This window comes from Dermacentor silvarum, chromosome 1 (assembly GCF_013339745.2).
Source record: "Dermacentor silvarum isolate Dsil-2018 chromosome 1, BIME_Dsil_1.4, whole genome shotgun sequence".
Classification (NCBI taxonomy): Eukaryota; Metazoa; Arthropoda; class Arachnida; order Ixodida; family Ixodidae; genus Dermacentor; species Dermacentor silvarum.
Genome location: NC_051154.1, coordinates 288,270,782 through 288,290,450, shown reverse-complemented (window position 1 = coordinate 288,290,450; position 19,669 = coordinate 288,270,782). Strand labels below are relative to the sequence as shown.

At 48.7% G+C, this 19,669-nt stretch overlaps 1 protein-coding gene across 1 annotated transcript; it reads left to right on the top strand.

The window, feature by feature from the left end:
• The first annotated feature begins 12,105 nt into the window (after positions 1-12,105).
• LOC125942742 (uncharacterized) lies at positions 12,106-16,885 on the top strand. Its single transcript, XM_049661007.1, has 2 exons — positions 12,106-12,657; positions 15,058-16,885. The coding sequence occupies exons 1-2, from the start codon at positions 12,161-12,163 to the stop codon at positions 16,196-16,198; spliced, it is 1,638 nt and encodes a 545-aa protein (XP_049516964.1). The 5' UTR covers positions 12,106-12,160; the 3' UTR covers positions 16,199-16,885.
• The last annotated feature ends 2,784 nt before the right edge of the window (positions 16,886-19,669 follow it).

The following is a 19,669-nucleotide window of genomic DNA, read 5'->3' as shown; positions in this document are numbered from 1 at the left end:
TTTGACCACCAGGGGTTCTTTAACATGCACATAAATCTAACTACACGAGCGTTCCAACATTTCGCCTCGATCGAAATGCGGCCGCCGTGGTCGAGGATCCAACCCCCGTCCTCGAGCCAGCAGCGCGACACCTCACCTGCTAAGCTAACATAATGGATGATGTTCATGTGACGTGGCGCACTGATGGCATCGTGGCAAACATGTTTCGATATTAGCACAATAAGTACCTGCATCTGTCACGTTACGGGCAAATCATCTATAAGTAAACGCACCAGGACCAACTTTGGGCTCGGGGTCTTGCTCCCACTCTTTTTTACACTTTCTCGCATACTTGGCCCACTTCCCCATGGTTCGATTCTCCTCTTCGAGGAGGATTCGGTCTTAAGTCTAACCTATGGAAATGAACATCTAATGTAAGGACAAACAAAAACTCATCTCGCAGGGAAAAAAGGATGGCAGTAAAGCTTAGCGTGAGAAACGTGAAGCAGGTCGAAAGCTGTGCCCGGCGCGATAGTTCAAAAGGAAGCCATGGCCGTGAACACACTGCAGCGTGTCATCTACCCCTGCTTCTTTCATGTCGGCGCCACAATCGCCCGACCCTATTTTATTGCTCTCTGAGCATAGCGATGTTAGTACAGTGTACTGTGAAAAACACCTCTACTCCCAGGCTCATCCCGGTGCCCGGGGATCGGGTGTCTCACTGTGAAGCGCGATGTAAGTTTAAGTACATCAAAGATCAAAGCCCCCGGCTCAGACAACGGCGCAGAGAATGAAGGGGGAGAGAGGGCGAAAGGCATATTTCGCGCAAGCACACACGCACAGGCGCGCTGCCGGCTCAGCCAGCTAAAACATAGCCTTCGAGATTTGTTTCTACTCGATCAGAGCCTCTCGCGCCACTTATAGCTCAAACAAAGCCAAGTCGCAGATTTTAAGTAGCCAGAATATAGCCACATAGCCCACTCGTCGAAGTCGACGCCAAAATGTTTTTTTCTGTAGCCCAATTTGGCTATATATATATAGATAAACCTGGCAACACTGCGGACACTTTGAAAATTAATAGTCGTGAAACTGGTTCTGTCCTGAGAATTTGTTCCAAATGGATACGCCTTGCGAACTCAGCGGCTATAATTCGTATATTGAAAGATGTGCCGTAAATAATTAATTAAAATGTTATTTAGCGTAATTATGTTAAATATCAATTAGGCGTTTTGATTTCTCGTGGAAGTAATGGCCGCCTCATCGAGTAGTTTAGATCAAGAATTATAATTGCGCTAAGTGCCACAGGAAATTAAAAAAAATTGGTGCAGCTAAAATGAAACACCCTGTACGAGTATATTCGATCTTAGGCACAGAATGGCATTTGCGAACGTCAGCGCTGGCACCATGACTCCTTTCCTGATTCCACGCACGATCTTATATTTATTGTGGCCCCGAAGTGCCCTACGTTTCATTATTGCTGCATTCCGCGTCCCTTTTATTTTCAGATTATCTTGGTGGGTGCTTGAGTTAGTCTCTCCTTCGTTTATGTATACGCTGAGGTATTTCTGTTGCTTTACTATGGCTATATGACTTGCTGTTGAATCAACACTACGTAGTTACTCGTCTCTTAATTAAAGATCGTAATTCCTGATTTTTTTAAGGCCTAGATTTGTCGCTGCTTTGCCATAAATATTGACCCGTGTCTGTAAATTTCTTGCATTGTCCGCTAGTAGCACTACGTCGTCCGCATACGTCAGTCCAGGGACCTTCTGTTGCACCATTTGTCCATTGCGCATGTAGGATAAATCAAACCCTAATTCGCTGTTTTCCAGTCGTCTTTCTATGCTCTTAACATAAAGCGGGAACAACAATGAAGACAAAGGTCCTTGGGAAATTTCCACCACTTCACTACAATTTCGGCCTTCCCATATAATTTTTTACTCGGTTGTCTCTCCATATATAATCTCCCTCAGCAGCTCCACGGAATCGTCATCTATGCCTCTGTGCTTGAGAATATCCCATAACAACCCCCTGTCTACGTTGTCGTAGGCTCCCTAAATATCTAGATATGCTATCCATAAAGGTCTATTCTGAACTACTGAAACCTCCACGGAGTGAGTTAGAACAAAAATATTATCTTCTAAGCATCTGCCTGGTCTGAAACCGTTCTGTAGTTCCCCCAGTACATCATTTGTTCCCGCCCATTTCGACAGTTCTAATTTTATGGCTTACGCTGTCATACTATATTTCACCGATGTAACAGTAAGTGGCATGTACGAGCTTGTCTTATCCTTATCACCTTTACCTTTGTAGATGTTCACCTTGCGTTCACGTCATCCAACTGGAATTTTCTTTTATTTAATCGCTTGTTAAATGATATGAGTCAGCAGTTCCTTGTTCTTTGGACCGAGATTTTTGACTAGCTCTATTGGAATTTCATCGGGTCTTGAGGCGGTGTTATTAGGGACATTTTCTTCAGCTTTTTTCAAGTAAAAGCTTTCTATGGTAAATTTTAATCTATCAGGGTTCTATTTTGATGCTGGATCTGTTTGGGTATGAACTACGCTTTCTTTTATGCCGAAGTTAGCCCTAACAGTGTATGTGATGCACCGCAGCGCATCGTCTCCTTCGAAGATGTTACCGTCTTCATCCCTTATAGCCACCTGCAATTTTTTAGGAGCTCCGAGTGCTCTTACATGGTTTCAAAATCTTTTTGGTGCGCCTTTGTCTCTTTTGTGAATGTTATGCACCCAACGTTCACTTGTGTATTTAATTTTCTCTTATACGAGCTCACTCGCCACCCTTTTCTTTTCTCGGTGTGTGTTCCGTATAAGGAGCACCTCTTCTTCTTGTAATCCCAACTTATTGGCTTTTCGATGACCCCAAGGCGCCTGCTTACGCTTTTCTATAGCTTGCTTTATTTCCTTGTTCCACCACTTACGTCGTTTACTCTTTACAATCCAACAATTGTTTTGCCGTGTGTTCCTTATTTCCCGCTGCATAACGTCTACCAGTTCCTTACATTCCCAGACTGCTGTAGGAAACGCCTCAATTTTCTTCTCTATGTTTTTTGCGATCTCTGATATTTGTTCTTCGTTTATTTCTAAATATTCTGAGGCTATTGGTTCGTGTTCTGCGTTGGTATCTCTCCCAAACTTTAATGCTAAACGTCTATGATCGCTACCCAGACTCTTTTTTTTTCCATTTTGGTCTATTATCATTTGGTCTAGTTGTTCGTATACCATTTCTGAGACTAAGGCGTAGTCGATACATGGCTGCTTGTTTCCGCATTACCTCGTTACCTGTCCACGACACTTATTCTCCCAGTTAACTACTATCAGGTGCTGTTCATCACACAGATTCAGCACTAGGGAACCATTGTAATCAGTATATATGTCTAAATTGTCCATGTGCGCGTTCATATGTCCCACTAATATCACCTAGTCCGATTTCTTAAACTCATCAATATCGTTTCTAATGCAATCAATCAATTCTTTATTGTTTTCTCTGCTATCACTACCTGTCCATAGGTAAGCTACTCCAAGCCACGTCTTCTTGCCTTCCCATGTGCCACTAATTCATAAATGCTCCTTACATGTCTGTTTTACCCTTTGCCACTTCAGACCTCGCCTAATTAGTGTGCCTACGCCTCCACCTTTCCTTGACCCGGTCATTCTGTTGTACCCTTCCCATACAAAATTGTCAACAACAGGCGGCTTCTCCTAATCTCGTAGATGCGTTTTTGTCAAGGCGTACGCGCTAATCGCTTCGCCGTTCAGCTGCGTTTGAATTTCCAGACATTTTTCCGGCTTGCGGCCACCCTGCATGTTCATGTAAATTTACCTTCTCTAATCTTATCCTTTGTGGATCTTTTCCTAACTCCTTGTGGTCTAATGCTGCCCTTTACTGGTGTTTAGCTACCTTCAATACTTCATCTTGCTTCCCGATTGCCTGGGGCCCATCTAAAAAAAGCTACAGCTCGCGCCGCGAATCGACCTCCAACTGGTGTTGCTACACTTTCGCTAAAATCTATCCCGTCACGCACAAAAGCGCCTTCGCGGCCTGCTCGGTGCACTTCTCGGTTGATGTCAATGACCGTGAAATTCATTGCCTTAGTTACAGTCCAAATTGCCCTGTTTACTGCAAGCACTGCCCTTTCAATTGCATATCCCTGCCTTTCGACCTCTGACACCGTGCACACTGCGAATGGCACCCCTATTCGTCGAGTGCCATCACATGGTCGAAACGGGTTCCACTACGTTGCGGAGAAACCAACATTTCGCAGGCGACGCCAAAACTCCGAAGGAACCGGCCGACCAAGCACATTTCAAGTCGGCACTGTTATTATTCTTGCTGCTTCTTCCTCGATGCGGATGGCTGAAAGAAATGTGTTCGCAAGTGTTTTATCGCTTAAATTCAGGAATAAATATCATGCGTGCGCATTGACCGCTCGTGCAGTATGATGGGGTGCAAAAAAAAAGTAATAAAAGTGCGCTTTGTCTTTTATCTAAGCATGACACTGCAAAAGTTGCGCAATTCAATGTACCCACGAGAACTCCATGGATGGATGGATGTAAAACTTTAATAAAAGTCCTGAGGTACGTGACTCAGCGCGCAGCGGGCCGCTCCCTCGTTGGGACAGGCAGGCCATGCCCGACCGCCGCATCGTGGGCCCTCTGGACAGCCCATAGTTGCGCCCCGGCACCGGGGCTCCTGATAGCGGAGAACCACTTGTTCTCATTGATTTGTTCCGTGCCTCGCAACGAGGGGCAACGCCAGAGCATGTGGTCTAGGCTAGCGAATTCATTGCAGTGCCTGCAAGAACTACTGGCATAAGTGTCGGGATAAAGCTTGTGTAATAAAGCCGGGCTGGGATACGAGCCTGCTTGCAATAATCTGAGGGTCAATGCCTGCGCTCTATTTAACTTCTTGTGAGGAAGGGGAAAGTCTCTCCTGCCGAGATAAAAGTGCTGCGTAATTTCGTTATATGTTGTCGGTTCATCTCTGTTCTCCACCACTGCGGGCCATGGTCGTTCTCCATGGTCGCGGAAAGCGAGACCTCGCGCCTTGGAGTCGTTATCGCTCTGCCATGTGCAACGCCTCCTGGGTCCAGTCAAGCTACTGACAGCAGCTTTTAGCCCCGGAGGACGTTTCTAGTCTGTACTAGAAGAAGAATAAACTTGAACTTGAACTTGAGTGGGCCAGCTCGTTGAGGTTTGTGGGGCCTCCCATGATGGATCCCATGTGAGCGGGGAACCACGTGAACGTGTGGGTGGCGATGCTTTTGCCGTCGAGGATGCGACAGGCTTCCTTACACACGGCGCCAGCGCTGAAGGCGCGGATGGCTGCCCTGGAGTCGCTGAAGATGTTCGCATGTTTCTCGTCCAAGAGGGCCAAGGCAATAGCCACTTGCTCGGCCGCACATGACGACGTGCTTCGTACCGAAGCTGCGTTAACGGTCGAACCCCTGTGGTTGATGGACACTACTGTGAAATTTTTGCTGTTGCCATATTGGGCTGCGTCGACGAAGCAGCTGCCGCCAGGGAGTTCTGTCACCCTGCGTAGGAGCGCCACGGCCCTGGCCTTCCTTCTTTCCACGTTGCGCTGGGGATGCATATTGCGCGGGGCGGGGGATATGATGATGTGGTCTTTCTGCTCTTTCGGAAGGCCCTGGTAGGAGTCTTCAACCTTAGCCGGGGGGACGCCCATCATGTTAGGAGTCGTCTGCCCGCCGTGGTGCCGGAGAGTCTGAGAATCTGTGCCCTTTCTGGTGCTTCTGCAATTTCTTCCAGTCTATTATGAATACCGAACTGCAGAAGTCGGTTGGTGCGTGTGTAGTTTGGTAGTCCGAGCGCGCTCTTGATCCCCCTTCTTATCATGGCATTTAGCTTGTCTCGCTCGGCCCTCTTCCAGACGTGCATGGCCGCTACGTACGTGAAATGGCATAACAAGAAAGCGTGGACTAGCCTTATCAGATTCTCTTCACTCAGGCCTCTCCTTCTGTTAACTACCCGCTTGATTAGACCGATGACGCTATCCGTCTTCTTTGCTAGTTTGTGAATGGTGATGCTATTTGTGCCCGCCCCTTCGAGTGTCATTCCCAAGATTCTAATGGACGCAACTTTGGGAATCGGATCTCCGCACTTGATGTAGGGATTAATGTCGATTTCGGTGGGGGGTTTCCAGTTCTGTGGCTTGCGGCCCTTTCTAGTTGGGCTGTAGAGAAGGAGTTCTGATTTCTTTGGGGAGCATCGGAGTCCCGTGTCCGTTAGAAAGCGCTCTGTAGTGTCGACAGCTTCCTGGAGTGCGGCTTCGACTTCTCCGTCACTGCCTCCCGCGCACCAGACAGTGATGTCGTCTGCGTAGATCGTGTGACCGATGCCCTGTATCTTGCCTAGGTATCTCGAGAGGTCGACCATTGCGATGTTGAAGAGGAGCGGTGAGATGACTGACCCCTGGAGGGTGCCTCTTCCGCTCAGTTCCATTTTCTCTGATTCCAAATCTCCAGCCTTGAGGATGGCGCATCGTTTGCTCAAGACCTGACGAAGGCATGGAAGGACGAGCCCAGGTCGAGTTTGGAGATGGCGTCGAGAACGAACTCGTGACGGATGTTATCAAAGGCCTTCTCCAGGTCCAAACCAAGGATGGCTCTCGTGTCCCGAGTGCAGCGTTCCAGGATTTGGATCTTGATAAGCTTCATGGCATCCTGGGTGGAGAGGCCTGGCCTGAAACCTATCATGTTGTGAGGGAAAAGGTCGTTGGTCTCGACATACTCGGCAATTCTGTTATGGATGGCGTGTTCGGCCACCTTCCCTACACATGACGTCAGTGAGATGGGGCGGAGGTTGTCCAAGCTCGGCGGTTTTCCGGGCTTTGGGATGAGTATGACCTTCGCCACCTTCCATTGCTCCGGTACAATTCCCTCCTCCCAAATTCGATTTATCTCATCTGTGAGAAACTCGACCCATTCATCCTCTAGGTTTCTGAGAGCCTTGTTGTTAATGTGATCCGGGCCGGGAGCCGACCTACCATTGAAGTCGTGTAGGGCGCGGCGGATTTCACTGACTTGGAAAGGCTCGTCCAGCGCGGAGTTCGGCTTCCCTTTGTATACTGGGTATGTCGCCTCATCGGCCACAGTTTTGAGCGGCAGGTACTTCTTAGCTAGCATCACCAACACTTCCTCTTCCGAAGACGACTTCTTGGCTTCGTGGAGAGCTTTAGCGAGGACACTTCTCTGGTTTGATTTGGTGCCGGAGTCGTCGAGCAAGTGTTTGAGAAGATTCCACTTCCCTCCCGTGCGCATCTGCCCGTCGATTGAGTTGCAAATTTCGTCCCATTGCTGCCTAGACAGGGCTTGGCAGTGCTCGTCGATCTGTTTGTTGATCTCGGCTATCTTTTTCCTGAGCTTACGATTCAAGCGTTGGCTTTTCCACCTCTCGAGGATTGATTGCTTGGACTCGAGTAGGTGTGCTAGCCTGCTATCCATTTTGTCTGTCTGCAGATCCGTCTCTATGGTTTTGGTGGTGGAGCAGACATCTTGCAGAATTAGTTCGGACCACTGGACGAGGCTCTCGGGCTTTTCTCCACGTGCGGCGCGGGCCTTGCGAATCTCACGGAATTCGTCCCAGTCAGGGACCGAGAAGGCCTTTTTTCTTTTCTGCTCCACTTGTAGGCTGGTGGCCGTGATGTAATGATCGCTACCGAGGTCTATGAGCAGATTAGACCACATGGCTGAGCCAGCGTTTTTAACAAAGGCGAGGTCCAGGACAGAGTCCCGGGTCGAGGAGGTGCCTCGTCTGGTGGGAAAGGCTGGGTCCGTCAATAGAGAAAGTCCCGCATCTCCCGCCTCCTGCCACAGGCTTCTGCCCTTGACCGTGTCGTGCGGGTAGTTCCAAGCATGAAATGGAGCGTTGAAATCACCGGCCACAACCAGTGGGGAGTTTCCGGCGAGTTTCGTCGCCCTAGTGATGATGGTTTTGAAACGTTGTCTGTGATCGCTCGGGCTGCTGTATACGTTAAGTATAAAAATGCTGGAGTTGTTGGATTGACTTGGGATGATTTCGACTAGGGAGGTCTCCGTCTTGCTAGGCCGGACCCCTAGATTGTGTGCGACGAAAGTGAACTTGCTGCTGACTAATGTGCAGATTCCTCTGCCGTCCCCACGTAGAGCAAGAGCTTTGTATCTCTGGAGTGAAACCTGATCAGTCATCGTTTCTTGCAATAATATAACATGTGGCTTTTCTCTGTGAGTGCGAACAAACTGCTGCAGGGTGCATCTTTTATGGTGGAGTCCCCTGCAGTTCCACTGCCAAATCCTAAATTGAGTGTGTGGCCCCATCCTTGCTGTATAGAGCGCCTTCCGGCATTGCTACTAGGGTCTCGAAGGAGGGAGGTCCGGGGACGTGCAGTGGTGGTGGCGTAGGTACCGACGCGCCATCCGGCAAGAAAACGGGACGTACGTGGGTCGACGACCTGATGTCCATTTCCTGCACCTTGGACTCTATTTCTGGCATTCCGTTTTCCAAGCATTGAATTTTGATGTTTTGCGCGTCTATCTTCTGATCAACTGCCAAAAGTCGCGGATCCACTGCAGAGAGTCGTTCGTTAATCTTCTGGATCTCGAAGCAGATGGAATTCAACATTTCTCTGATTTCGGACTTGGCTTTAGCCTGTACATTTTCGGGCATGCTGGGAACGGCCTTTCTTTTGGCTGGGTTTCCCGGGTGGCTCGCCTCCACGACCATGGGAACGTCTGCGGGTTGGGGAGAGGGGGTCCCCGAGGGGGTTGAACTAGGGACTGGAACGGAGTGACATTGATTAGCCATGGAAACTTCTGCGGGTTGGGGAGAGGCGGTCCCCGAGAGGGTCCCCGAGTGGGTTGAACTAGGGACTGGAACGGGGTGAGGTTGATTACCCTTTCTGAGCTCTGCAATTTCGGCTCGCATTGACTCGATTATGCTGCGCATCTCGGCATTTTCTTTCCTAAGCTGAGCTATTTCAGACGAACCATGCTCTGGCGCCGCGCCCCCCGTTACCTTTTCGGCAGGTCTCCCTCCGCTCCGCACCCTGTCTGCCCAGGTGGCGCCTTGTTTCCCAGGACCGGTTGGCTCCTCGACCCGGACCCTGTTCTGTGGGCCCCGAGAACTCCATACGTACAATAAATACGTAATGCACGCGGCCTTACTAAGCGCGTGTGTCTGTAATATGGGGCCCAAATTTGTGCGTGACGTGTGAAACGCGATAAGGGAGCCATACTAGTATCGTTAGAATCAGCATGAATGAGAATCGGCAATGCAAAAAATCAGACAATTCAACACCCATGCAATTCCTCGCGTCTATCACCAGGATCGTATTCAGCTCTCATACTTTAAACACAAGGAAATGTTGAATGCGGCAGCGCTGTTTTCTGAATATGCGCATTGACGTCTTTCAGCTGTCGCGAGCACATCCACGCCTAATAAGAACTATAGCTACATAATCTATCAACTTAATAAGACTTTCGACGCATTACTTAGAAATGGGATATGGCTCACAGACGTTGTCACCATGCACACGCTCCTTTTTCAAGTGATCATTTGCTATTAAGGCACGCAGCTCAAAATCCACGCTCGTAAACGTTTGGTGAGTAATAGGCTTGTACTCGCAACGTAATAACGAATAAAAAAAAGCAAAAAAGCGCGGCACCTACGCTCACGGGGAGTGGTTTGACGCAGTCCAATATGGTGGACCTTGGTGCAATTTTGGCTCCCTAAAGGGAGCCATATACCGTAAATTTGGTGTAGTCTAAAGCCCCTGAATATTAAGTAGCGACAACTGCCGGCGGTGCCTTGTGATGTGTGCCGAGAAAAAAAGATTTAATTTGGACGCGCCTGATGTGCCAAGTTACATTAAGCAGGCGTGTGACATTAGGCGTAAAATCCGCTAGTTAAGCTTATCTTTCAAATACGTTGCAGCCCTTACTATTTTCCTTTCCCTTTGCGTGAACAAGCGGGGAAGAGCCAGGCCGCTGAGAAAGGGCGGGTCGCCACGTATCATCTATGTACTTTTGCGATTGTGGAATCTATGTATGGACATTTGCTGATTGCATGCGCGGTGCGTGGCCTGGCCCACACCAGGCGGCGCGCTAAAGTTATCGTCTCGGAAGTTATTGTCGCTGAAGTTATCGACAGAAGGTCCCCGGACTGATGTATGCAGATGACAAAGTGCTACTAGTGGACAATGCAAGAGATTTATAGACTGTTGCGAATATCTGTGGCAACTCAGCGACAAATCTAGGCTTTCAGTACAGCACAGAGAAATCGGGAATTATGATCTTTAATGAAGAGACGAGTAATTACGTGGTGTCAATTCAACAGCAAGTCATACCCATAGTCACGCAATATAAATACCTCGGCGTATACATAAACGAAGGAAAGACTTACTGAAGCACCCACTAAGATAATCTGAAAATAAAGGTGAAATGGAATGCAGCAATAACGAAACATACGATACGAGAGTACTCTGGGGCCACACTAAATACAAGATGATGCGTGGAATCTGGAAAGAAGTAATCGCGCCAGCGCTTAAGTTCGCAAATCCCATTTTGTGCTTAAAATCGGATATCTTGTCGGGGCTGGAAGTTAACCAAACATTGGTAGGCCGGTTGGCTTTGGGAGCCCACAGCAAAACCACAAATTAGGCAATGCAGGGTGACAGGGGTTGGGCCTCGTTGGAAGTCAGCGAAGTGCAGAGCAAAATTAGTGTTGAAGAAAGACTCAGGAACTGGGATCAAAATAAATGGGCGGCTAAAGTGCACAAGTATCTGTACCTGAAAAGCGCGGGCACAGAATGGAGGAAGAGGTCAACAAAGTTGGCACAAAGTACAGGGTAATTGAAAGTGCAAATAGACGACCAGGAGCCATCAGAAAAAAAGTGAGAGAAACAGAGACAATGAAATGGATGCAAAGAATGGAAACAAACGAGACCGTGGAGATTTACAAGAACGAGAAGAAAGCAAGATTAGAAGGGAAAATATGTACGGTAACACGAAGGGAAGTAGTGCTTTGCTTTTGAGGCTCGAACTGATTGCCCAAGGACAAAAACATACCGGAGAAAATATTCTCAACAAGGTGAGGCATGTGTATGCTGCAGCAAAAATCCGAAGACCACTCAGCACGAGCTCATGGAATGCGGAGGAATTCACCCAGTGAGACCCGTAGGTAATCGTACACCTACCAGAAGCGCTGAACTTAAAGTGAACGGAAACATCAGCCGGTCAGCAGCCGAGAGAAGCAAGAGACGTTTAGAGTATTGGTGGAAAAAACTCAGGGAAGAGATTGATACAACCGGGTCCGTTAGAGGTATAGGTAGCGGTACAAAGTAGATAGAGAAGTTTTCAGGAAGAGAAAAAATGGTTAAAGAGATGTTTACAAAATTCTAGAATGAAAAACATGTATAGCATACCTGAATAACTCAAGCAGGCTAAGTGATCATTTGTCACCGCCTCGTTTGAAAGGCGATGTCAATAAATCATCATCATCATCACCAATCACGTAGCTCGGCGGCGAGATCAAAGTGTTTTCGACTTTTCGAAGATCGAGGGGGGTTTTGTGCGTTCAACGCTCGCGTCATATTATTAAAAAATTGTAAAGGTGTACCTTTGCCACCTGGCACGCTTTCTCTGTATTTTGTGGTCAGAGCCATAGCGGGGTAAGAATAAGCCGAATGTGCGAATGTAACCTAGTAATTGAATCGAGGACTTGACAACATGGAAGAGCGAAGATAGGAAAGAGACGAAAAAATTGCGTTTTGGGGGATTTTAACCATTCTGTGTCATAGTATGAAGAGCGTTGGCGCGTGCTCTGATTCACACGAGGATTTGTCGATTAGATCGCCCACTGTCCGGTTTATCGCTTGATCCGTAGACCGGATGCGCCGAGGTTTCCATGAAGAACGCACCGACATCGTTTTCCTTTTTTAAGTTTCATCCATAGCTTGCTTTTATTTCATCTCACGTGGCTGCAAGACATGTAAAATCCCATTCGAAGGAATGGCTCGACATTACGCTACGCTCAGATAACGCGTTTGATGCTACTTTCCACTTGCGCACGTCCTGTCTCTGCTTCACACTGGCGAGAGGGGCCAGAGCGTATGAAAGGACCGGCAGGGTGCCGTGTTCCGATTACTCGATCATCGCTGTAGGATGCAGCACCTTCGACGGTCACCGCCCACGGTCAACATAGACGGCCAGGGAACCGCCACGGAGGAACGGTTGGAACGTGATGACTTTGAGTCGCGTTTCCCAGAGCTCACCTTACCTTGCACGGCAGAAAGCACCGGTGGCAATGATTACAGCAGCGCAGCGACCTGCTGTCACGTTCTTGAACGGCTGTCCGTCTGGAATTGCGTCCTTTGGCACGTCGGCTTGCAACTGCGTGAGCTCATGGCACCCGGAGAACTGTCCCTGGTGCACGTCTCCCCCACAGGCTGCGGCTTCCAGCAACAACTGCACGGCCGTGACGCGCGGCTTTTCTTCTACGCCCTCTTAACACGGCACCGGTGCGTTGTGAGCGTTGACCTCGACGAAGCTCTGGTAGAAGGAAGTGGGCTCGGAGAGTGCCGAAAGCATGTCGTCTCGGCGCTTCGGCAAAATACGAGCCTGCAGGCACTGAGGCTCGGCAGCCTTTTCTGCAACTACAGGTAGGAATACTCGAACTGATGCGTTCCATGACTTTCACTTTCACTTGTTCTTACTGACCTAGCCGGAAGCGTAACACCGTCTAGAAGCACGTCATTCAAACAGCATTTCCAATGAGAAGCGCGCTCCGGCAGTGATCAAATTTCGGCACATACTGTGAAGTTACTGCCTTACGCAAGAATTCGGTAGTACTTCTGGAGCGCTTCGGAATGATGTATTAGAATTTCTTGCTGTGCTTTGGAGGGGATGGGTCTAGGCACGCATAGAAGGGCCACAGGGAGTGTGTAATTCTTATTCTGGGTGCCTTCTCGTGGCGTTGTCGGTTAAGCATGATGAAATTAATTCCAACCATACGACAATCATAAAACTTAAACACTGGCAGATGACAAGCATTTCACGTGAACCGTAGCATAACGCGTGTGAGGTCTACGGGGTGATCATTTTTAAGTTTTCCTGAATGTTTAAATATCGCCAATGGCAGATAGCATAATTGTTGTCCTTGAGTTGGATTATTCGAAGAGGCGGACATTACTAGCACGAGAAATCTAAACAAATATTCAACTAATGAACGAATTACCAATGAACTTCTTAATTAGTTTACGGCACATATTGCAATTTATGTATTGTAGCCGGTGAGCTTGCAAGGCGTATCCACTCGAAATTTTCGGAATGACACTGGTTTCCAGTTATTTCCCAAAGTGTGGAACGAAATACATGGGCGTTACAGCTACTTTTCTGCTTCAGCGCATAAAAAAAACGTTTAAAAAAGTGTAATAAAAATACATCTTAGAGCGAGTTTGGTGGCGCCTACCTCCAAACTAGTGTCATTCTGTAAATTAATTCCAAGTGGATACGCCTTGCAAGCTCACCGGGTACAATTCGTAAATTGCAACATGGACCGTAACGTAATTAAGGAGGTAATTCGTGAATGTTTTGAATTGGTGGAATATGTGTTCCGATTTCTCGTGCAAATAATGTCCGCCTCTCTGAGTAATCCAGCTCAAGGACTTGAATTAAGTTATTTGCAACAAGCGATTTTTAAAAATTCCGGAAAACTTAAAAACGATCGCCCCGTGTATTCGGTGTATATGTGCAGTCGTCCACATTTCTGTATAAGGTGCTAAACCGGTGCGCTGCAATGCGAATAAATCAAAATCGCTGCTTTGTCGGCCTGTCTGAGCCACACGAACACCCGGGAAACGCAGTATTGAGCCCGGCATCTTGAACCCTCGCAGCCGTTTTCTTATTATCCTTTCTATCGCTTTGCAGCCGAGGGCTCCGACAACCTCGAGCGCTCTCGACCGAAGTGTGGAAACTTAAGCTCTGAGCTTCGAACGCTTTTGCCTTTCTGAATGCCTGTGTCGGATTAGACGCATTCTGGCATAAGTGCGAACGTGTAATTGAGTTCGATCAACCAAATCGGTCGTTTCGCCCCAAGGGCGAAGCACAGAAAAGGAAAGCAAGGTTTAGCGTCGCACTCGAGTTCCTCAGATGGTGTTTCAACCATCGAATGCGCTGGAACGACATGTTCGCGCGACTCAGCACGCGTGAAATCTGCTCCTGCGCGGCAGAAACAGTGCCCTCGCAGCTACCAGGTGCCTGACAACGCAAGTCTGATGAGCAGTGCCGCCAGTGGCGTTGCAGGCGTCCCACGTGCACCTCGATGGTACACGAAGCGAGAACGACGATACGGCATTGGCGTTTGTCGGAGCCCCAATGAAAGGATTGGGCATGTTTAGCTTGAGCTTTGCCATCCGTTACGCTGAGGTCAGTATGTGCGCCACAATGTGGTATGCACGCTACTGATCAGCCGGAACACTAGTGCTCATGTAAGGTTTATTAAAAGTCTCTTGTGTTTTTGTGCACGACACACTTGCCAGCAGCGTCATGCAGAAGGATCGGTCTCGCCTGCAGAGCCACTTGAGCTGAGATTAGAGTTATATGTCGTTCACATGTCTAGGTCGTTTCTGCAGCAAAACTTATTGTGCGTCGTTCGCGTCTCTGAAGACCTCCTCGTGTGCTGTGGCAGCACGGTGATGACGGCGAAAACGCGGCTCGAGCGTTTGCATAATTCCTATCGCAATAAAAGTAACTTTACGAAGAGCTTAAACGCTTCTCTTAGGTGCAATCACTGTCATGGCGGAAACAGAGGCGTCGAATAGAAAAATCTACTAGACAGAAGGCGTTGCTCCTGCGTTTCTTTTCGTCGGTTGCGTCTGCGCTGTCTGTCGTCAAGTGTCTGCAACTGATCCAGTTTCCTACAATGCTGCATTTTTTTGCTGCAGGATGTGACATGTGCCTCTGCAATTCTATGCTAGCACTTCGTGCTTAGTTACGATTGTCTCATAGGTTGATTGGTTTCGTTCGAAGATGATTACATTCGCATTGCTAGTCTTTCCCAGGTTCATCCAGGAAGACATGCTTGCAGCGATCACTACGTTGCCGCACTTGCAAAAGCTGGTCGTATCGGTCATCGGTGCTGTACCCCCTTGCCTAGTGGACGCTCTTCGCTATCTGCTGGAAACGACGAGTCTGTCCACTCTCTCAATTTCCGGACTCATCTTTGACGAAGATATTGCGAGGCGCCTACTGGCTGCTCTTCGGCGAAACCACACAGTCGCAGACCTGTCCGTGCACAGCAGCATTACACGGTCTCAGCTCCCGAATGAGGTCACCGAGTTCTCCCATTACCTCGCCACTAGCATTCCGTTGAGCACTCTGACGATAGAGGGGGTGCATTCGAATCCGGAAACGACGCGCAGCGAGCTAAGGAACATAGTGACACCGCTAGTGGCACGCGGCACTCTCTTGAAGCTCAGGCTTTCCGGTTTTCTATTGGACGACGACTGCGTGTACCTGCTCTCTCAACTCGTGGCTCGGAAAGGTGGGGCGCTGCAACACCTCGATATCTGCGGCTGCAGATGGAGACCTGACGCGTCGACGCTGTGTCAATACGCTGGAATAGACTGCAACCAACTGAGTCCTGCCTCTTCAAAACAGGCCTATGCCTCGCTTCATGCGTTCGACGATGTCGCACAGGTCCAACTCTCGTTCCTCTCACTTAGCCTCGCGGGCTTGACGCCAGACGACTGCAGGGCTCTCTTCGGCGCCACCGCTGTGATTGAGTCGCTAAAAACCATCTCAATCAGCGACGTAGCGCTAGCTGAACTACCAGAAATCTGCCGAGCCATCCGGGACACCGGAATGATCGGTCGAGTCCGTATAAAAGACGAATACTTGGTCGACTCAGCGGCCATCTGTGTTCTCTGGAACTTTCGGGAAGAAGTGTGTCACGTCGCAGTCAGTTCGCTTAACGAGTCAAGCGCGGCCAGGTTCCACGAAACTGTCCGCCTCGTGTGTTCCTGGTACCACGTGACTACGCTACGGCTTTTCCTCTCGCAGGAAGCTATCGGCGATATCTCCACGATGTGGTTATTGTACAAATACTTGAACGGATATTCCACACTGAGGGAGCTTGAATTGGACAGGTTGCGACAAACCAGACCTGAGCGGTTGCCCTCTTGCAGACGACCAGGCCCATAGGTTCTTTCAGGAGGCGCTATTCGCCAGCACCACATTACCAGCCCTGCGAGTGAGCAAGCTTCGTTTAGGCGAGGTCAACTTGTTTTTTCTGGTCACAGCGGTGTTACTCAGTGAGACGTTGTGCGAGCTCGAATTCTCATCTTGGGATAGTTCTGAGAACGATATGTTCATTCGTTTCCTCGCTGATGATATCGAACGCAACGAAACCATGTTGCATTTGCATGTTCGAATTCTACGTACGGTGGAACGGAAGCCGAAAGAGCCATTATCGAACAAGTTCTCGGTCGTAACATGGGATTCGTCACATGCGCAGCGCATTTCGTGGTTAGAGACGTGAATATGACTCGCTGTGTGGAAGCCTTTTCGTCTGTCTACAACAGTCCTGCATTGATTGGCAAAGTCCGGGAGCTCGTGCCTGTAGACGAGGCCGAGGCGACGAACATGATTCAAACAATGCTGCTGTAAGTGCGAGCCGTTTGAAGCAATTCCCAGGACGTTGTATCATAACAAATTTTGCGTGTAGTAAGACAAAGAGTTCGGTGATATACTCTGCTATTATACTCATAACTGATCATTTAGTTGTCCTTGGCGTGTTTAGGAGTGCATGTCCAGTGTTGTTGTCGCAACTTCTAGTAGCCCGCTGTTTTTTCAGTGAGAAAGAAGCCTCAGTATTCTTTCCTTCTACTACAGGAGAAGTGCTTTAAGTCGCGTTAACGTCATGTGTGTGCGTAATCTGCTGATTTTATTGTTCCTTTGTTTAAGCGTAACACCACTTATTTTAGCGTTGACAATGTCGCAGATTTTTAAATTTTCGAAATAAACACATTGAGTTCTCCCACCAGTGTGCTTAGGAGACTGTTCATCTTGAAGACATGGGGTCACTGCTACTTTTCATGCAGAACACAAAACTCCTTGGAGGCTACGTAATTATTTACATGCTACATTCTTGTCAAGTTTTACAAAACTCGCATTAATGCTCATAGCGAGAAAGAAAGGATAAATGACAGGCAGAGAGGTTAACTTGGACTGAGCACAGTTAGCTACACTGCACTGGGGGAAGGAGAAAGGGGAGGCAAAGATTAAGAGAAGGGAGTGTCCACTGTTATCGCCGACGCGGTAATAGTGCTCTGCTCTATATCAAAGACAGATACTCAGTTCCGCAGCCTTCGTAAACTTCAGCAGCGCTTTTGAGGCTCTTTGTAGCGGCAACATGCGCGGTCATGGGCCTAAGATCTTGTTGAAGGTGATTAGTCTTTTGTCCAACTAACTTAGAGCTGTGTGGTGGCCATGTCTTTCCTTTTCAAAGGATGGAGGTGTTCTATGGAGGACAGGAGGTGTTCCATAGTCTCCTCGACACCGCAGGCATTGCACTCGGCGCTATCGGCCATTCCAATCAAAAATGAATATGCATGGTGAATGCAACGCCCAGGCATAAGGGACGCAGCATTGTTTCCTCACTTCGGGGAAGACCAGGTAATAGCCGCACTTGCATAGATGGGAGGTATGAGCCATCTAGTTTGCCGTAAAAATGCACTGTTCTTCCAGTTACTTTGGCAACGAAACGCTCATTTATGCATTGTAGCACAAAAGTAATTGGAACGCCCATGTATTTCATTCCACACTTTCGTGAATATTATCTCGAAACTGATGGAATCCTGGAAATTCATTTCAAGTGGGTACCGCCGCATGTCTTGCAAGCTCACCGGCTGCAATTCGTAAATTTCAATGTGTCGTAAGGTAATTAAGAAGTTAATTAGTGATATTTAGTTATTTGAGCCTGTGTTTCGAGTTCTCGCGCTAGTAATGCCCACCTCTTCGAAAAACCCAACTGGAGGACGCGAATTACGCTATCAGCCACAGGCGATTTTTAAAAATTCTATAAAACTTCAGAATGATCACCCTGTATACGGTATATGTGAGAGCGTGTGCGTGCGTGCATGTGTGTGTGTGCGCACGCACGCACACGGCAGTCGCACTTCACTCCCCTCAGAGTCGGGATGTGTGTTGAGTGAGTCTTGAACAACACTTTGCAATGTCGTGACCGCGCTTTAAAAATCCTGGATCTGGGACCTGAGAGGTGCGACGTAATGCTCACGCATTTCTCTAGCATTTACCGCTACATAGCCACTGAATTTTTCTCCCCATGGTTCTCCGCCTGCACCGCGGCATGTGCTTCCTTTTGTTCGCACAGTACGCGTAGATGTTACGACCTTGTAGCACGTTTCACCGCAGTATGCAGTGATTTAAGGTTGGGGAGATTTGGGGACGCTTACCTTTCTGGCGTCTCATGTTTTCCCCGCATGGCTATTGCATCTCTTCTAATCCGGCTTCCCCGTGCAGCTGTGCGCCACCGGTGGTCCGTGTAGCTGCAGAGTAGTATGAGGGATGGCGCGAGTGTTCCTATGCTTGCGCCACCTGACGGCGTGGATACCTTGGAAAAGCGAACGAGCTACCTTTTTTGCTTGGGGTCGGTGGCGTACGCAGACGTGTCGCGCGCCCGTCAGCACGTTTCGCGGGACCATCTCGCGAAAGACTATGGAGCAGGGCACCGGAATGGACGAGTACGATCGTTCGGACGCGTCACCGTTCGCCTAACTGTACCCGCGAATGATTAGGCGTTGGTATCCGGCATCGGGCGACCATAATGCCGCGATATCGTGCTGCAGTTAGTCGGACTTCCTCGATTCGTCAGCGCCCATCGGCATGTCACATTGGTTGTATTTCGGCTAGGTGGCATTGGTGTGTAAAAGGCGCAATAAATGCCCCTTTGATTCGTTACACTAGTGTGTTGTCGTTATTTTGCCCCAAGAGAACGTTTCAGACCTCACAGCACTTACAAACACGCGCGCACACACACACACACACACACACACACACACACACACACACACACACACACACACACACACACACACACACACACACACACACACACACACACACACACACACACACACACACACACACACACACACACACACACACACACACACACCACACACACACACACACACACACACACACACACACACACACACACACACACACACACACACACACACACACACACACACACACACACCACACACACACACACACACACACACACACACACACACACACACACACACACACACACACACACACACACACACACACACACACACACACACACACACACACACACACACACACACACACACACACACACACACACACACACACACACACACACACACACACACACACACACACACACACACCACACACACACACACACACACACACACACACACACACACACACACACACACACACACACACACACACACACACACACACACACACACACACACACACACACACACACACACACACACACACACACACACACACACACACACACACCACACACACACACACACACACACACACACACACACACACACACACACACACACACACACACAC

Bases quoted from the DNA above. Each gene is read 5' to 3' on its own strand.
- LOC125942742 (XM_049661007.1), top strand. From the start codon at position 12,161: ATGCAGCACCTTCGACGGTCACCGCCCACGGTCAACATAGACGGCCAG. The intron at 12,658-15,057 runs GTAGGAATACTC...AGTCTTTCCCAG, and splicing joins AGCCTTTTCTGCAACTACAG to GTTCATCCAGGAAGACATGC.